General features: G+C 36.6%; 1 protein-coding gene across 1 annotated transcript in view; it reads left to right on the forward strand.

The window, feature by feature from the left end:
* The window catches only part of LOC138169643 (protein unc-13 homolog C), a 487,553-nt gene that overhangs the window by 131,203 nt on the left and 341,003 nt on the right, over positions 1 to 15,347 (forward strand). Inside the window, exon 11 of the mRNA XM_069099296.1 lies at positions 1,415 to 1,530. Within this exon, the coding sequence (XP_068955397.1) occupies positions 1,415 to 1,530 (116 nt within the window). The remainder of the gene's footprint in view (positions 1 to 1,414; positions 1,531 to 15,347) is intronic.

Below are 15,347 nucleotides of genomic sequence, written 5' to 3' on the forward strand. Positions count from 1 at the left end.
ATGCCACATACAATGCCTTAAGCTGTAATGATTAAAAAAAATTGAAAGACATAGTTTCTGGGTAATTTAATTATTTTATTAATAAGACCAGCATGTTATTAATAAAAGGGCAGTCATTTGTCTGCCTCTTTTAGACCAAAGACAATCATGGTAACAGACTCAGAGATTATGTTTTTTGTTGTTTTGGAAGAGGAGTAGCGATCAACTTTGGTTAACACAATAGGAGATGTTATATTAAAATGAGGGGCTACTGGGTGTGGCTAGGTGGTGCAGTGAGTAGAGCATCGGCCCTAGAGTCAGGAGGACCTGAGTTCAAATCCGGCCTCACACACTTGACACAATTACTAGCCATGTGACTTTGGACAAGTCACTTAACCCCAATTGCCTTCCAAAAACCAAAAAATAAAAATAATGAGGGGCTGAGAGTGACATTATGTCACTCTTGGACAGAAAAACTATATCTATACTCAGTCCACCTCTAGTCTTGGCCTATCTAGAAAACTGATCTGTCTCCACCCAAGCTTGAATGAAACTAGAGATTTCTTGTAAGGTTGACTTGTGTCCATTAGAGGAGAAGTTAATTCAGTCTCATCACTAATATCCTTCAAGAGATTGAACATTTACTTTTTAAAAATCAGGACTTTAGAAGAAGGAAAGAACTTTTTAATAATCATTTCTCTCCCAGCCAAACAACACTATCCAAAGGGTAATGGAATTGTGTATGGTAGTAAGGATGAAGTGCTAGAGTAGTCAGTGAAAAGCATACCATCAAAGAGATATAAAACCAGAAAAACAAAAAAAGATAAGGTGATCACATACTGAAAGCAAGAAATGACCTATGGAGAGTCAAGAGATCTAAAGGAAGGCTACCATTATATTAGGTGGATCATGTGGGATTTCCAGAAAGACAAGGACAAGAGGATACACAGGCATGAAGGGTTGATGATCTGCATCTCTGGAAAGGGTATCCACATCAGTGAAGTCATTGGTCCATTCAAGTTTCTAAAAATTATTTAAATTTATTTAAAATAAATTTAAATTTTATTGGAAGTCTATAATGTACATTATAAATAAATGTTGTATATGACATATTTTGCTACAGTATTTTAAATGTATGTGTTAATGAAAAGGTATCAGGATAAGATATCTAGAGAGCTGGCCTCAGAATCATAAAGACATGGGTTTAAAACCCAGCTCTGGAAGATAACCATCTATGTTAATGTGGGCAAGTCACTTAATGTCTATGTCCCAGGAAGCTAAGATTATACCAATGAAAATATAGGTCCACTCTTTTGTTAAGAATGAATAGTGCATTTCAAATGTTTATTTATAATTTATTGTTTTTGTTTATAATTTTATTTATAATTCTTCATGTTACTATATTTTCAATTGATGAAAATCTTCTTTTTCTCAGGTTTTAGAACTCCAAAGTCCACCAAGAGCCAGCACTGTTGTAAAGGACTGTGTCAGGGCTTGTTTAGATTCCACATACAAGTATATTTTTGACAACTGCCATGAACTCTACACACAGCTAATAGATCCGGTAAGAGCAAATGTATGCTATTTGTGATTTGTCTGCTTCTTTGGATTTAAGTAAATATGTAAGTAAAATAGGATGTATGTTTTGTTAATTTTGTATTAATCCAAGATCTTGAAATTACATCATTAAAGTGTTTGCTAATTGGTTTATTGAATAACAAATAGTTCTAGTTGTAATTAAGGTGCCTTTTATTCTTTTGAATTGATTGGGATTTTTCTAAATTTGGTAGAGATACTTAAAGCCACAATAAAATACCTACTTTTTAGGCACTTTTGAAAAGTCATATCTACATCTGAGTTTCCAAACTACAATGTATTATTTCCAAATATTTTGCTCCAATAAGATCATGGTGATATTAAAAATGATGTTCATTGGCAAGAATATGTTCTTCTCTGAGAGTATATTTTTCCTCTATGATTTGGACTTCAAGAATCTAAAATCCTGGAGAGTAGGGGTTTTTTTTCTTTGTATTTTATTCCCAGCACCTAGCTATGTGTTGTATGCCTTGTAAGGGATTGATGGATACTCCTAATCAATTGAATCACCTACTTCCCCAACCTGTTGAAATTATAGAAGGGTGGATAATTGAGACAGCAAGATATTAGGGTTTCCCTCTTTGTTTCAGACAGTTACTGAACTCACAGCTTGTCTAAGGTGGGAACTTTTAACTTGCCCATAGCCTAAGTGACTTCAGATTGTAGAGTGTAAAGACAAAGGAAAGCAGGAGTTCTCTCCAAATTTTCTATGGGCTCTAACAGCTTGTCTTCCTACCTTTCTGAAATAACTAGAAGAAAATGGGATCTTCTATGCTTTGGGGAATAATTTTCTTTACATGTTTATATGGCACAGATTCTGCATATAACTACACAAACCTAAATGCTAATTGACTCTGACCCATTGACTGGCATAGATATGGCTAAAAAAAATTGCTTTCCTTCTGTCATCCTTTATTATTTTTAAAATATGAAACATATCAAGACAATAGATAAGCAGAAACAAAGTAAACACAATAACAACTACCTGAATCTTGTCCAGTATGTCTTCTTACTGCTAGAGAAAGTGGCTAAATAAGGAAGATTTATTTTGTTGTTGTTTATTGTTTTTTAATCTATTGGAAGAGCACTTAAAGATTGTGCCTATTTGGGATTACAACACCTTTGGTAGAAAATAAGTGAAATCAAGTTAATTTGTTTGAAACTTTGGAGAACAGAAAATTATGACTGAGTCTTAAAAGAATTATTTTTGGTTGTTTTTTGGTGTCATATAGATGTAGCTATGACATTCTGAAGAGAACATTGATACAGAATTAAAAAAAAACATTTCTCACACTTAAAAGATATGTGTTTCTTAACTCTAAATACACTGGCAAGTTTTAAGCACTATGCTCATTCTTAGACCAAGGAGGTCTGTGTTCTGCAGATAGAAATACCTTATCTTCTTGCATTCATTTTTACATGCAGTTTTACCCTGTTTAAAGTTGAAACTAACATTTAAAGTTGAAACTCACAATTGAGCCTAATTTTACATCTAGTTGGAATTTTTTAGCTCATAAAGAAAAACCCACCCACAAATTAAATTGAAATAATTTTGGAACTTTTATGTAATTGGTTGTTTTGAGAATTTGTTCCTTAAATATACATAATGTTTTTAGAAGGTTGGCATGACTGACAGGTGAATACAGTGGAAAATGAGTTCCCTAGCAATACGGGTAAAACTATGAAATCAAAGGAAGCACATTTTCCCCTTTATTTTCTAAGGCTGAAATTTTTATACAGTACAACAGCTAAAAGTTAGATAAGGCAAATGTTCTTTGTTATGGTTTACAAAAGACTGAGGGAAGAAAATATTCTAGTTAGGAAATATTACCTGCAAGGGAATGTGTGCTTGTACTGTACATATCGGGCAGCTAGATGGCACAGTGTATCTAGTACCAGGCCCGGAGTCAGGAAAATTCGTCTTCCTGAGTTCAAATCTGGCCTCAGACACTTACCAGCTATGTGACCACGGGCAAGTCACTTAAACCTGTTTCCTTATCTGGAGATAAATGAGCTGGAGAAAGAAATGGCAAACCACTCCAATATCTTTGCAAAGAAAATCCCAAATAGTGTCATGAAGTGTCAGACACAACTGAAAAAAGGCTGAACAATAATTAACTGTACGTGTGTACCCAAACACATACATAATACACATACTTATGTCTCAAACATCCTGGAGGACAAGGAGAAAAAGGGACATTCTAAAGACGATCCTTTGTATACTGGCTTGCCATGAATATTTTTATGATCTAAATCTAAAAATAATAGCAGCAGCAACTTAATTTCATTACCTTATTTTGAACTAGAATATTTATGTGACACCTATACAGAAATGAACAGTGTGTTGTCCTGGAAATAAGAGTGATTTGGAAGCAGGAGAGTTGGGTTCATAGAATTATAGAATCTGAGATTTAGTAACTATGTCAGAAATAATCTGTTCCTACTCTTTGCCTGGAAAAACATCCCTTCCATGACTGGTTGTGTGGTTGTGGTCTGTGCTTCCTTCTCAAAGAGGGCCATGACATCAGAGAGATAATCACGTGACTTGCATTCAATTGAATTTGAGTGAGGAAGTACCATACAAAGTTACAGCCTCATTTTCTCCTCCAGGGTCATCTGAGTCCAATGGCCAGATATAGATCAAGGTGACTGGAAATAGCCCTGGGTATAGTAGGAGACTTTTGCCTTTTTAAGTTAGTCTTTAAGAGGTCTCAGTTTGACTGAGGCAATACTCATTCAGTGATTAAGTCTAGGCAAGAAATGAGGCAGAGAATTGGCTTCTTTTACCTAGTTTAAAAAAATCAATCTTGGAATTGGAAGACCCTCAGATTTTCTGACCAAAACAGAAATAATTGGATTTACATTTACTCTGAAACTTTCCGAATCCTCTAAATTCTATTTCCACTTTATTCTGTCTTTGTCTTATTTGAACATAGTGGTCTACACGTTGTCTCTCCATTAGACAGCGAGTTCTTGAAAATAGAGAATATTTTATTTTACATTTCTTTGCATCCTCAGCACTTAACAAAGTTTCAGTCATGTCCAACTCTCCATGACCCCATTTGGGGTTTTCTTGGCAAAGATACTAGGAATGTTTTGCCATTATCATTTTCCAGCTCATTTTACAGATAAGGAAACTGAGGCAAACAGGGTTAAGTGACTCACCCAGGGTCACACAGCTAGTTAGCAGCTGAGGACAAATTTTAACTCAGGTCTTTCTGACTTCAGGCCCAACACTCTATCAACTATGCCATCTAAATGCCTGTCAGTCTTAAACTTGGTTTCAAAATATCAACTTTGTGAGGATGGGACAGGAAGGACATAGCCAGGCTATAGTTTATCTCTAAGATGGTAGGGATTCTCTTGCCTGCAATCTAAAAATGACAATGTAGTATGCTATGGCAGACAAGAAAGTTGATTCTATGTTAGGTTCTATAAAAAATTTGTGTTGTATTCAGAAATCAGGAAGTAATAATACCATCCAGTCCTTATTAAACATAATCTGTAGTCCTGTATTCAGTCTTGGATGCCACATTTTAGTAAGGACATTCATAAATGAGAGAATGTCTTGATGAGGACAGCCAGGATTTCAAGGGCCTTTTATACATAACACATAAAGATTTGTTGAAGGGCCTGGCTGATGATCTCAGTGATTTAGAGGAGAAAGACGTGAGAATAACAAGTTGTCTTCAAATATTTGAAGGATTTTCAGGTGAAAGAAGGATTAGACTTGGTTTGCTGAGCCCCAAAAGGTAGAATGGGAACCAAAGAATGGAAATTGAAAAGAGACAAATTTAAGCTTATCTAAGAAAAAAAATCCTAAAAATTAGGACTAGGTCATGGGTTCTGCTATACTTCAAGTCTTGCATATCATGAAGCCATCTAACCTCTAAATCAGGGCATCTGGGTGGCACAGTATATCCACTGCCAAGGCTGAAGTCAGGAGGACTCATCTTGAGTTCACAGTTTAGTTCAAAAACAAAAAATACCAACCAACCTATAAATATAAATATTTTCCACTAAACTCTTACTCTTGTACTTACTTCATCATAGCACAGAAATAGCTCTACATTAGAGAAGGTCCTGCCAGAATCCTACTAAAGCAGAACTTTAATCCTAAAATTAATCCTAATTTAATCCTAAGAACTTTAATCCTAAAGCAGAACTTTAATATGAATTTCTAAGATGGACCATGTTATTCTGATATATACATGGAGGATTTAATTACCAGCGGGGATTCATTTTTTATAGCTACAACTTATGAAGAATGTCTATTAAGGTATAGAAGGAGTTGCCATTTGCATTTGTGGATTTTTGTCAACTGCCTATCCATCTGGAATAAGAAATCCTTAAATGTGTGTGCATATACACACATACATGTATGTACAACTTTACATACATAACCTATATGCACATTTAAATATATACATATACATATAGCCTCTCTATATACAAATAATACATATCTATACATGTATATACATAAACGTTTATATATATAGAGAGAGTATATATTGAGAAAGCAAAGAATATTTGTTGTTCAGTTGTGTCTGACTCTTTGTGACCCCATTTGGGTTTTTTTTGGCAAAGATATTGGACTGGTTTGCTAATTCCTTCTCCAGAATAAAGAATATAGGATAGAGTATAGAATATTAAAATCAAGAAAAGTATTTTGAAAATTTGGAACCTTTAGAAAAGTTATTGAAGAGTTCTGTTTCCAAAAAGTATGCACGTGTTTTAAAGAAATCAAATGAAACCTTCAGGGATGAGGTACATTGTGATTGACATCAATTTGGAATCAACTATGATGTCCTAATTCAATCTGCTTTATGAGTTTAGAATCTAAAATTTGTTGAATTGTGTTGGAACAGTGTTTATTCTTGAATTTCTGTGTCTAGCCTCTAGAACTAGTTATTGGAAGGAAGAGGAGCAAAATTGAGGTTATTCAGCCCCTACCTGAGCAAATGAAATAGTTACCTTTAGTGTTGTCTTGGGCCAAGGGCCTCTATAGGGATCTGTAGTTGTAAGACTTAGAGGCATAGGGGTAAGAAGACCTGGCTAAGGGTAGTCCCAGGCCTACTATTTCTTAATTAATCAACTCAAAGGACCAAATGAGATAACATGTGTAAAAGTGATTTTGGGTAAACATTGCATACTGTCATTTTAAGCTTATTGTAGACCAAATAAATAGTGGTGAAATTATTCTGACTTTTGAAAAATATATATAGGTTATTTGATTTTGTTCCACATAAGTCACACCTCCCAGAGAAGAGACTTTTTGTTTTGTTTGTTCTTTGTTCTAGCTTCATGCTCTTCCAAGTCCTCAAAGATTTCTTCTGTTCACAAAAGATGACAGGCTAAAAAGAATGGATTCATTTTATTTTTGCCTTTTGGCATTTTAACTACCTTTAATTAAGATGCTTGTAACACTTCAGTTTCCCCCCAAGGCTTAGGCATCCCTGAACAAATCATGCATTGGTTACATTTCTATGATGGTTGAAGGGACTTGGGGCATTGACAAATTCTTAAAGTAAGGATGATGTTTCAAGTAAAGCTCTTTAGGTAATAAATCAAGCAAACATGAATAGAGGAATGAAAGAAAGTTGTTTGCTGTAGCTCTCATTCTATACTTTAGTGAAATCTTAATTAAGTCACTCTCATAGTCTGGCAATCTAGACAATTCACCACATTTACAAACTCAAAAGAAATCAACATGTGTAGGAAGGCAGTGTGAGACAGAAAGAGTATTGGGAGCAGGTAGGTGGCTCAGTGAATAGAGCACCAGTCCTGGAGTCAGGAAGACCTGAGTTCAAATATAGCCTCAGACACCTGACACATTTACTAGCTGTGTGACCTTGGGCAAGTCATTTAATCCCAATTGCCTTGCCTTCCACCCTCCAAAAAGCAAAAAAAGAATTTTGACTCTGGATTCAAATCCTGTTGTTGATGCTTACTGACTATATGACTGTGGCCATTTCAGCTTCTTGGGCTTCAGTTTCCTCACATAAAAAATAAGAGGGTTGAACATAGTATCCTTTGATGTCCTTTCTGTCTCTGGAGTTATACTTTGGGAAAGTGGAAAAAGTGAAGGTGAATATCATCTCAAGTTCTAGATTTAAAGTGTATTGTTTCAGAAAATAGTCATACCTAAGTTATAACATTAATGACACCAATGACATCAGGTTTAATTTGAATCTCAGGGCTAGTGTTTCTGTAGAAGCAACAAGAGCTTCTTACTGCTTTTTCACTAATATTCAATACTAGATTGTCTTTGGCAGGATTACTAACAAAGTAAATTAAGACTAAGAACCAAAGAGTAGAATTAGATTTAAAAATGACATTTGATAGGAGTTCCCATAGCTCTAGAAATTGAACAATCCCCTAGATATTTTCTAACTATCTCTTAGATGAAAAGAATGATACATAATGCTGAGAGCTACAAAGATAAGAAGTTGTCCTTTTCTTCAAGGATTTTACAATCTTAGAGGATAATGATATGTATATAGATATTGACTAAAAAAAAGCCATTTCCCATATATCATCTCTTATTTTTCACAGTAAGATGTGAAAATAAAGTAAAAATACCATTTAAATTTTATTTCTTTGCAATATTAGCATGATTTAACAAAAGTCATTGCATTTACATGAAAACAATTTTATGACACATACCTCTGTGTGCTTCTTTGATGCTTTGCAGTTATTTTTAATGACATCAAGTATCCCAGCAATGAAAGCAACAACCAAAGGGGGGGAAAAAAAGCTTTGTAGCACGATGGTCAAAAAAAAAAACAAAACCCTGAGCCCTGTACTTTTATACTATTTTTCACTGCTTTGTTTTAAAGAGTCCTGTCTATTAAATGCAGTACTGTTAGTGCTAATTTGTAAAAGGCAGATATATTAAATCACGCTGAATTAATGTATAATTTTGTCATTTGTCAAAATCTCACAGTAAAAGGGCAATTATAATTTATAAACAGTATTCATAGGATTGAAAACTTTCCCTTAACAAATTCTGCTCTTTGTCCACGCCATGACCTTTAATGCCTCCATTCTCTTCCAGGACATCATTCCTATGCTAGTTTTACTCTCTTCCCTTTTCACAAAAGTGGAGAAAATCACAAAATCAGAGTGAGTTGAGTAGATATTCATTTTGCATTGTCTCAACAAGACGTCCACTGCAGGTAGCTGGGGTCTCTGTTTATAGAGTGCAAGGCTTAGAATAAAGAAGATTTGATTCTAAATCTTGCCTCAGACACTACCTATAGGACCCTGGTCAAGCCTAACTCATCTCTGCCTTCCTCAGTTTCTTTATTTCTAAAATGAGGATAACAATAGTACCTACCTCCCAGGGCTGTTCTGAGGATAAAAATGAGACAATATTTAAAGACCTTTGCAAACCTTAAAACAATAAAAATGACCATTAGCTATTATGAGCATGAAAATCTTTTTTTATACTTCTCTAATTAATTCACTATCCCATTCATCTTGGTTATTATCACAAATTTACTTTAATGAATCAGAAGATCTCTGATTTCAGGAGTGAAGGAGGATATATCATCCACTCCCAAACAGCATAACACTTTCGTCTCTTCAAAGTCTAAATGAATTCATTAGGTTAATTCCTTACTCTCTGGGCCTCAGTTTCCTCATCTGTAAACTGAAGGTAGATTAGATAACCTACTATGTCACTTCCAGCCATAAATCTATGGTCCTGTGACAGATCCAATTAATTGCTACAGTCAAAAAAACATTAGTTCCTGACATTCAACCTTGTGATGGTGAACCTTTTCAAATTTAATTATAATGATGCTCATACTTCATTGACTTTTTTTTAATTGTCAGGCATTTGTTTTTCTCCCTCTGAATTCTTCACCCCACTGGGAAAGTATAGGAAGGGAAAAAAAAAGAACAACCTTTGTAACAAATATGCTGAGTTGAGCAAAACAAATGCCTATATTGGCTATGTCCAAAAAGGAGTGTCTTCTACTTACACATCATCTCTCTGTCAGGAGGTGGTAGCATTCTTAATGAGTCCTCTGGAATCAAGCTGATCAGAGTTCTCAAGTCTTTTACAATGTTGTTGTTCCACTATAAATCATTCTTTTGGGTTTGTTTGCTTCATTCTGTGTTAGCTCACACAAGCCTTCCAAAGTTTTTCTGAGTTTTATTTCTTATAGCACAATAGTACAATTATATGCATATACCATAATTAGTACAGCCATTTCCCACTTGATTGGCACTCTCTTATTCCCCACTCCTTTTTGGTTGCTACAAAAATTGCTCCTACAAATATTTTTGTATACATAACACTTTCCCCCTTCTTTGATCTCTTTCAGATAGAGACTTGGCAGTGGTATTGATGCGCCAAAGAGTGTGCACAGTTTAGGAACTCTTTATTCACAGTTCCAAATTGCTTTCCAGACTGTCTGTGCCAGTTCACAGTTCTACCAGCAGTGCATCAATATGTCTATTTAACTGCTACCCCACCAACATTTATCATTATCCCCCTTTTTGTCACCTTTGCCAAGATGATGAATGTGAGGGAGCTTCAGAGTTGCATTAATTTATGTTTATTAATGATCAGCAACTTTTTTATATGGCTAGAGATAGTTTAAATTTCTTCCATTGAGAACTGTCAGTTCACATCCTTTGATCTTTTTTTAAATTAGGGAATGACTTTTAATCTTATAGATTTGAATCATTCCCTTATATATTTTAGGAATGAGATCTTGCAGCAAAGGTTGTTGTTTTTTTTTTTACCCTCACGAGTTTACTGTTTCCCATTTATTATTACCTGCATTAAACTTATGTGGAAACTTTTAATATTTTCTGTAAACAGCTATACCGATTCTCATATGATAGTCTCATTCAGGCAATCATCAAAGCCTTTTCAGTTTATTAAACTGTTGGTATTTGTACTCTCTTGACATAGTCTTAGATAACTCAAAGTTACTGCCATAACATAATATGACATAATACAGAATGGATTACTAAGTTTGAAAGAGATTGAAGATCTGATTAGGATAGAGGCTGGACATGCAATCTCACTGGCATAGAGAACTCAGTCATGAGCAGAATCCTCTTAACCCTGCAAGCTGTCATGTTGTCTGCAACTTCAAGTCTTCAAATATTGAACATTGAGCACTTAGAGTCTTGACCCTGAAAAGTTAAGTGACTTGTTCAGAATCATATAGCTAGTGTGTGTGTCAGAGGTAGGTTTTGAACCCCAACACTCTTGGATTAGATTCCTGCTCTCTATCTATTATAACTGCTCCTGAATGTGCCAAAGAGGAAAACAACATTTCTAGGTATGGAAAAGATGGGAAAAATATGATTTGTTTTATGTCTTGTGGAATATACAGGATTTTCATGGGCAGAGATGGAAATGGAAGGGTATTCCCTATCATAGGGAGCAGAATGACTAGAGATGGGGATGGAAAAAGTGTTCATCAAAAGGTGTTATCCAATTTGTCTGTAGTGTATACTACATGAAGGGGAAGGTTGAAAGATAAGATTAGAAAGATAGGTTGGAATCAGAGTATTTACAATATTTGATGCTAAGCTAAGGAATTTAGACTATGAGGAACTATTGAATATTTATTTCTAAATAATGGTGTGACATGCACAGATCTGTACATTAGGAAGATTAATTGGAAAGTTGTGTGTAGGACAGATTAGAAGGATAGGTGAGTTGGAATTTTAGGTTGAAAACCAACTATTAATGATATAAGTAAGTGTTGTAAAACAAAGATGGGAAGCCCTTCTACTAGAAAAGAGGCTGTCTTAAAACTGAAGGGGAAAAAAGAGAGTGCAGTAAAGTAATGAGCTGGTATTTTAAATGTGCATTTAAATTCCTAGTATCTTGTTTTTATGTGTATTAATTAAATATTTATATTTTTAATTTGTACCCTCAGTTCATTTATTGTACAAGGAGCATTTTTATAAATGAAAACACTTAGCAAATACAGCATAACAATGAATTCTTGCCTTATGCTGTTGACATTGGGAGTAATGCTTAGCAAAGAACATTTTTTTATGCTCTTCTATGACACTGGCTTTTTTTTTTCCTAGAAGACAGGAAATAACTGATACAAGTAAAATATGTGTCCCCGGTACTACAAATCCTTCCCTATCATGTAGTAGACAGCACCCCTATTCTTTTCCCTAGATGTTAAGAGATGCAGCCTTGCAAAATTTGAATAATAGCACTCAGATGCTCCATGGGCCATTTTGTGGGATTAAGACACTTAGGGAAAGAACGAAATGTGCTCTTGGGCCCCTACATCCATGAGAAGCCCTCATGCAAGCAAGGAGTATTCCAACTAGGGAAAACAGGATATCAGTGATCAGTCAAGAGAAATCAAAGTGGAATTGGGAAAATGTAAAATTGTCAAGTGTGTGAGTACATTGTTCCTTTAAACCCTTAGGAGGACTCTCCTGTGAAGTCAGCAGGTCACCACCACTTATTAAGCACCTACTATATGCCGGGCACTGTTCTAAGAGCTGGGGAAACAAAGAAAGGTGAAAGCCTCTCCAGGCTTCTCCTAGTCTAATAGGGGAGGCAACATGCAAACAACTATATACAAACAAGATCAGTTGTTGCTGAATGATTTTTAGTTGTGTCAGACTGTTCTTGACCCCTTCGGGGTGGGGGGGCAGTTCTTGGAAAAGATACTGGAGTGGTTTATTTCTCCAGTTCATCTTATAGATGAAGAAACTGAGACAAACAGGGTTAAAGGATTTGCCCAGGGTCACACAGCTAGTAAGTGTCTGAGGCCTGATTTGAACTCAGGTCTTCCTGACTCCAGGCCTGGCACTCTATCCACTACATAACCTAGCTGCTCCAAAAAGGTATAGAGGGGATTAATTGAAGATAATCAACAGAGGGAAGGCACTAGCATTAAGGGGTATGAAGAAAGGCTCCTTGCAAGAGGTAGGATGTTAGCTGGGAACTGAAGGAATTCAGGGAATCTCAGAGGCAGAGGTGAGTATGGGAAGGATTCCAGGTATGTGGGACAGCCAATGAAAATGCCTAGTGTCACATGTAAGGAAAAACCAGGAATCCAATTGTCACTGGTTCACACTGTATCTGAGGAAGATAAAGTGTAAGACTGGAAAGGTAGGAGGAGGTCAGGTTATGAATAGCTTCAAAGGCCAGAAAATTTTCTATTTATTCCTAGAAGTGATAAGGAGTCACTACAGTTTATTGAATAGGAAGATGACATAGTAAGATATGTTCTTTGGGAAGATCAGTTTGAGGGATGAGTAGAGGATGGACCGGAGGGGACAGAGATTCAAAACAGGGAGATTAATCAATAACCCATTGCAATAGTCCAAGCATGAGGGATGAGGACCTGTACCAGAATGGTGGCAGTATCAGAGGAGATGAGGAGGCATATGGAGGAAATGTTGTGAAGGTAGAAACAACAGGACTTGGCAACTGATTGGATGTAAAGGAGGATGAGAGAGATTGAGAAGTCGAGGATACCATCCATGTTGGAAGCCTATGTGACTGGCAGGATGGTGGTGCACTCTACAATAATAGGGAAGCTAGGAAGAGGAGAAGGTTTTGAGGGAAAGATGAATTCAGTTTCTTTGCATGTTGAGTTTAACATGCCCATGAACCATCCAGTTTGAAATATCCAATAGGAAACTGGAGAGCCAACACTGGAAGACAGCAAGGAGGCTAGGACTGGACAAATAAATCTAGGAATCATGTGCATAGAGATGACAGCTAAATTTAGGATCTGGTTGCTATGAGCCAAGAACTCATTTCTTCCTCTTCCTCCTTGATTTTCCTTTCTTGGGCAATGTCAGTCTTGAGAAACCAGAGCCTTAACTATGCCTGTGCTCACACTGCTAATGTTTAGGTTTATGGAAACTTTGGTATAACAAACTTCTTTTTGAGAAAAAAGAGAGACTTTTAAAAAATATTCTCGCAACTGTTTTTTTAACCTTAGGCCAGAGAATTTGGATTTAGAGAGTTGCCTAAGAAAGGGAATCACTAGATCTGCTGGGAGCTGAGGAGAGCTACAGGAAGTATACCTGTAGTCAGTATGATGGAAACGAGAGAATCACAACATGAAGTAGCAAGACAGAACTGCAGGATTGTGAAAGGGATTGGAATGGGGAGCAGCAGTATATGATACCTGCAGGTGTGATCAATACATGGTCTTTATAATAACTCTGAACAGACAACTGGAGGAGCTACTGAGGGAAGTACCTACTTGGAAGGACAAGTCAAAGGGACTTTTGCTGGGGTCCAGCCCAGAGCAGTACTGAAAGTTCCTGAGATTAGAGAAGCCTCCTTGTGCAAAGTTACCTTTACTAGACCACCTTTGTAACACTCTCTGAGGAGTAGGTGTACCCCAGGGCTCTGTCCAAGTTCTGTTCTTTTCTATTTGCATACGCTCTCTGTTCTGTGTCTGTGTCTGTCTCTCCTCTCTCCTCTCTCCTCTCTCCCCCCCTCTCTCTCTCTCTCTCTCTCTCTCTCTCTCTCTCTCTCTCTTTCTGTCTCTCTCTCCCCTCTCTCCCTCTCGCTCTCCTCTCTCCCCTCTCTCCTCTCTCCTCGCTCTCTCTCTCCCTCCTTTCCTCTCTCCCTCTTCCCCTCCATTCCTCACCCTCCACCCCCCCCATGAAATCCAATCTTAAATTACCAACTACTTATAAAGTATTTCTACTTAGATACCCCATAGGTATCTCCAACTCAAAACGTCCAAAATAGAGCTAAAGAAACAAAACCAAACCTCAAAATAGAGCTCTTCTCTTTCTGTTGAAGGTATCATCAATCTTCCACTCAGGTTTGAAAGTTTACAGTTACTTTTGGCTCCTCCTTCTCTTCACTCACATCCATTCAGCTGCTGAGTCTTGTCTGTTCTATCTCCAACACATATCTGACAACTATCATCTTCTCTCCACCTACATTGCTATTCCTCTAGTTCGAGATTTCAGCTTCTCTTCAGAAGACTATTGTACTCACCTCCACATTGGTTTCCCAGTCTCTCTTCTTTTCTATCTCCAACACATCATGCCTGGATTATTGCAATAGAGTACTGGTTGGCCTTCCTGACTCAAGTTTCTCTCCACTCCATCACAACCTTTACTCAGCTCATCCTTTACTCAGAAATTACTGTTCCTGAATCATGGTTCTAACCACGCATGTCACCTTCCTATTTAATAAACTCCAGAGGCTTCCTATCAAATAATCTTTTTGGCATTCAAAGCCTTTCATAACCTACCTGCCTGCCTCCCACCTTTCCAATAGTCTTATACCTTATTCTTTCCCACATACTCCATGATGTAGTAGCCAAGAAACTCCATTACCTGACTCTCTTGTATTTTCACCAACTGTTTCCTGGGACTGAAATATGCTCTGTCTTCATCTCCAACTTCTGAATTTCCTAGACTCCAAGTCACAGCTAAAATCTTCTCTTCTACAGGAAGCCTTTCTCAAAGCCCCATTAATTCTTGTATTTTCCCTCTGCTAATTACCTCTAATTTATCTTGTGCACATTTTGTCTTTTGATATTTGTTTGCATTTTTTCCTCTACCAGTAGACTGTGAGGTCCCTGGGGAACCTATAGAGACTTTCTTTTACTTTTCATTGCCTCCATGGTGTTTAACACAGAGCCTGACACATACTAAGTGCTTAATCAATATTTATTGACTGATATCCTCCACACAGCTGCCAAATTGATATTACTAAAGCATAGATGTAATCGTGTCACTCCCCACATCAAGGTCTCAGAAAGCTTTGACAATCTGCCCACAAT

This window comes from Petaurus breviceps, unplaced genomic scaffold (assembly GCF_028583685.1).
Source record: "Petaurus breviceps papuanus isolate PSGF00001 unplaced genomic scaffold, PetGlider_PUasm1.0 37, whole genome shotgun sequence".
NCBI lineage: Eukaryota > Metazoa > Chordata > Mammalia > Diprotodontia > Petauridae > Petaurus > Petaurus breviceps.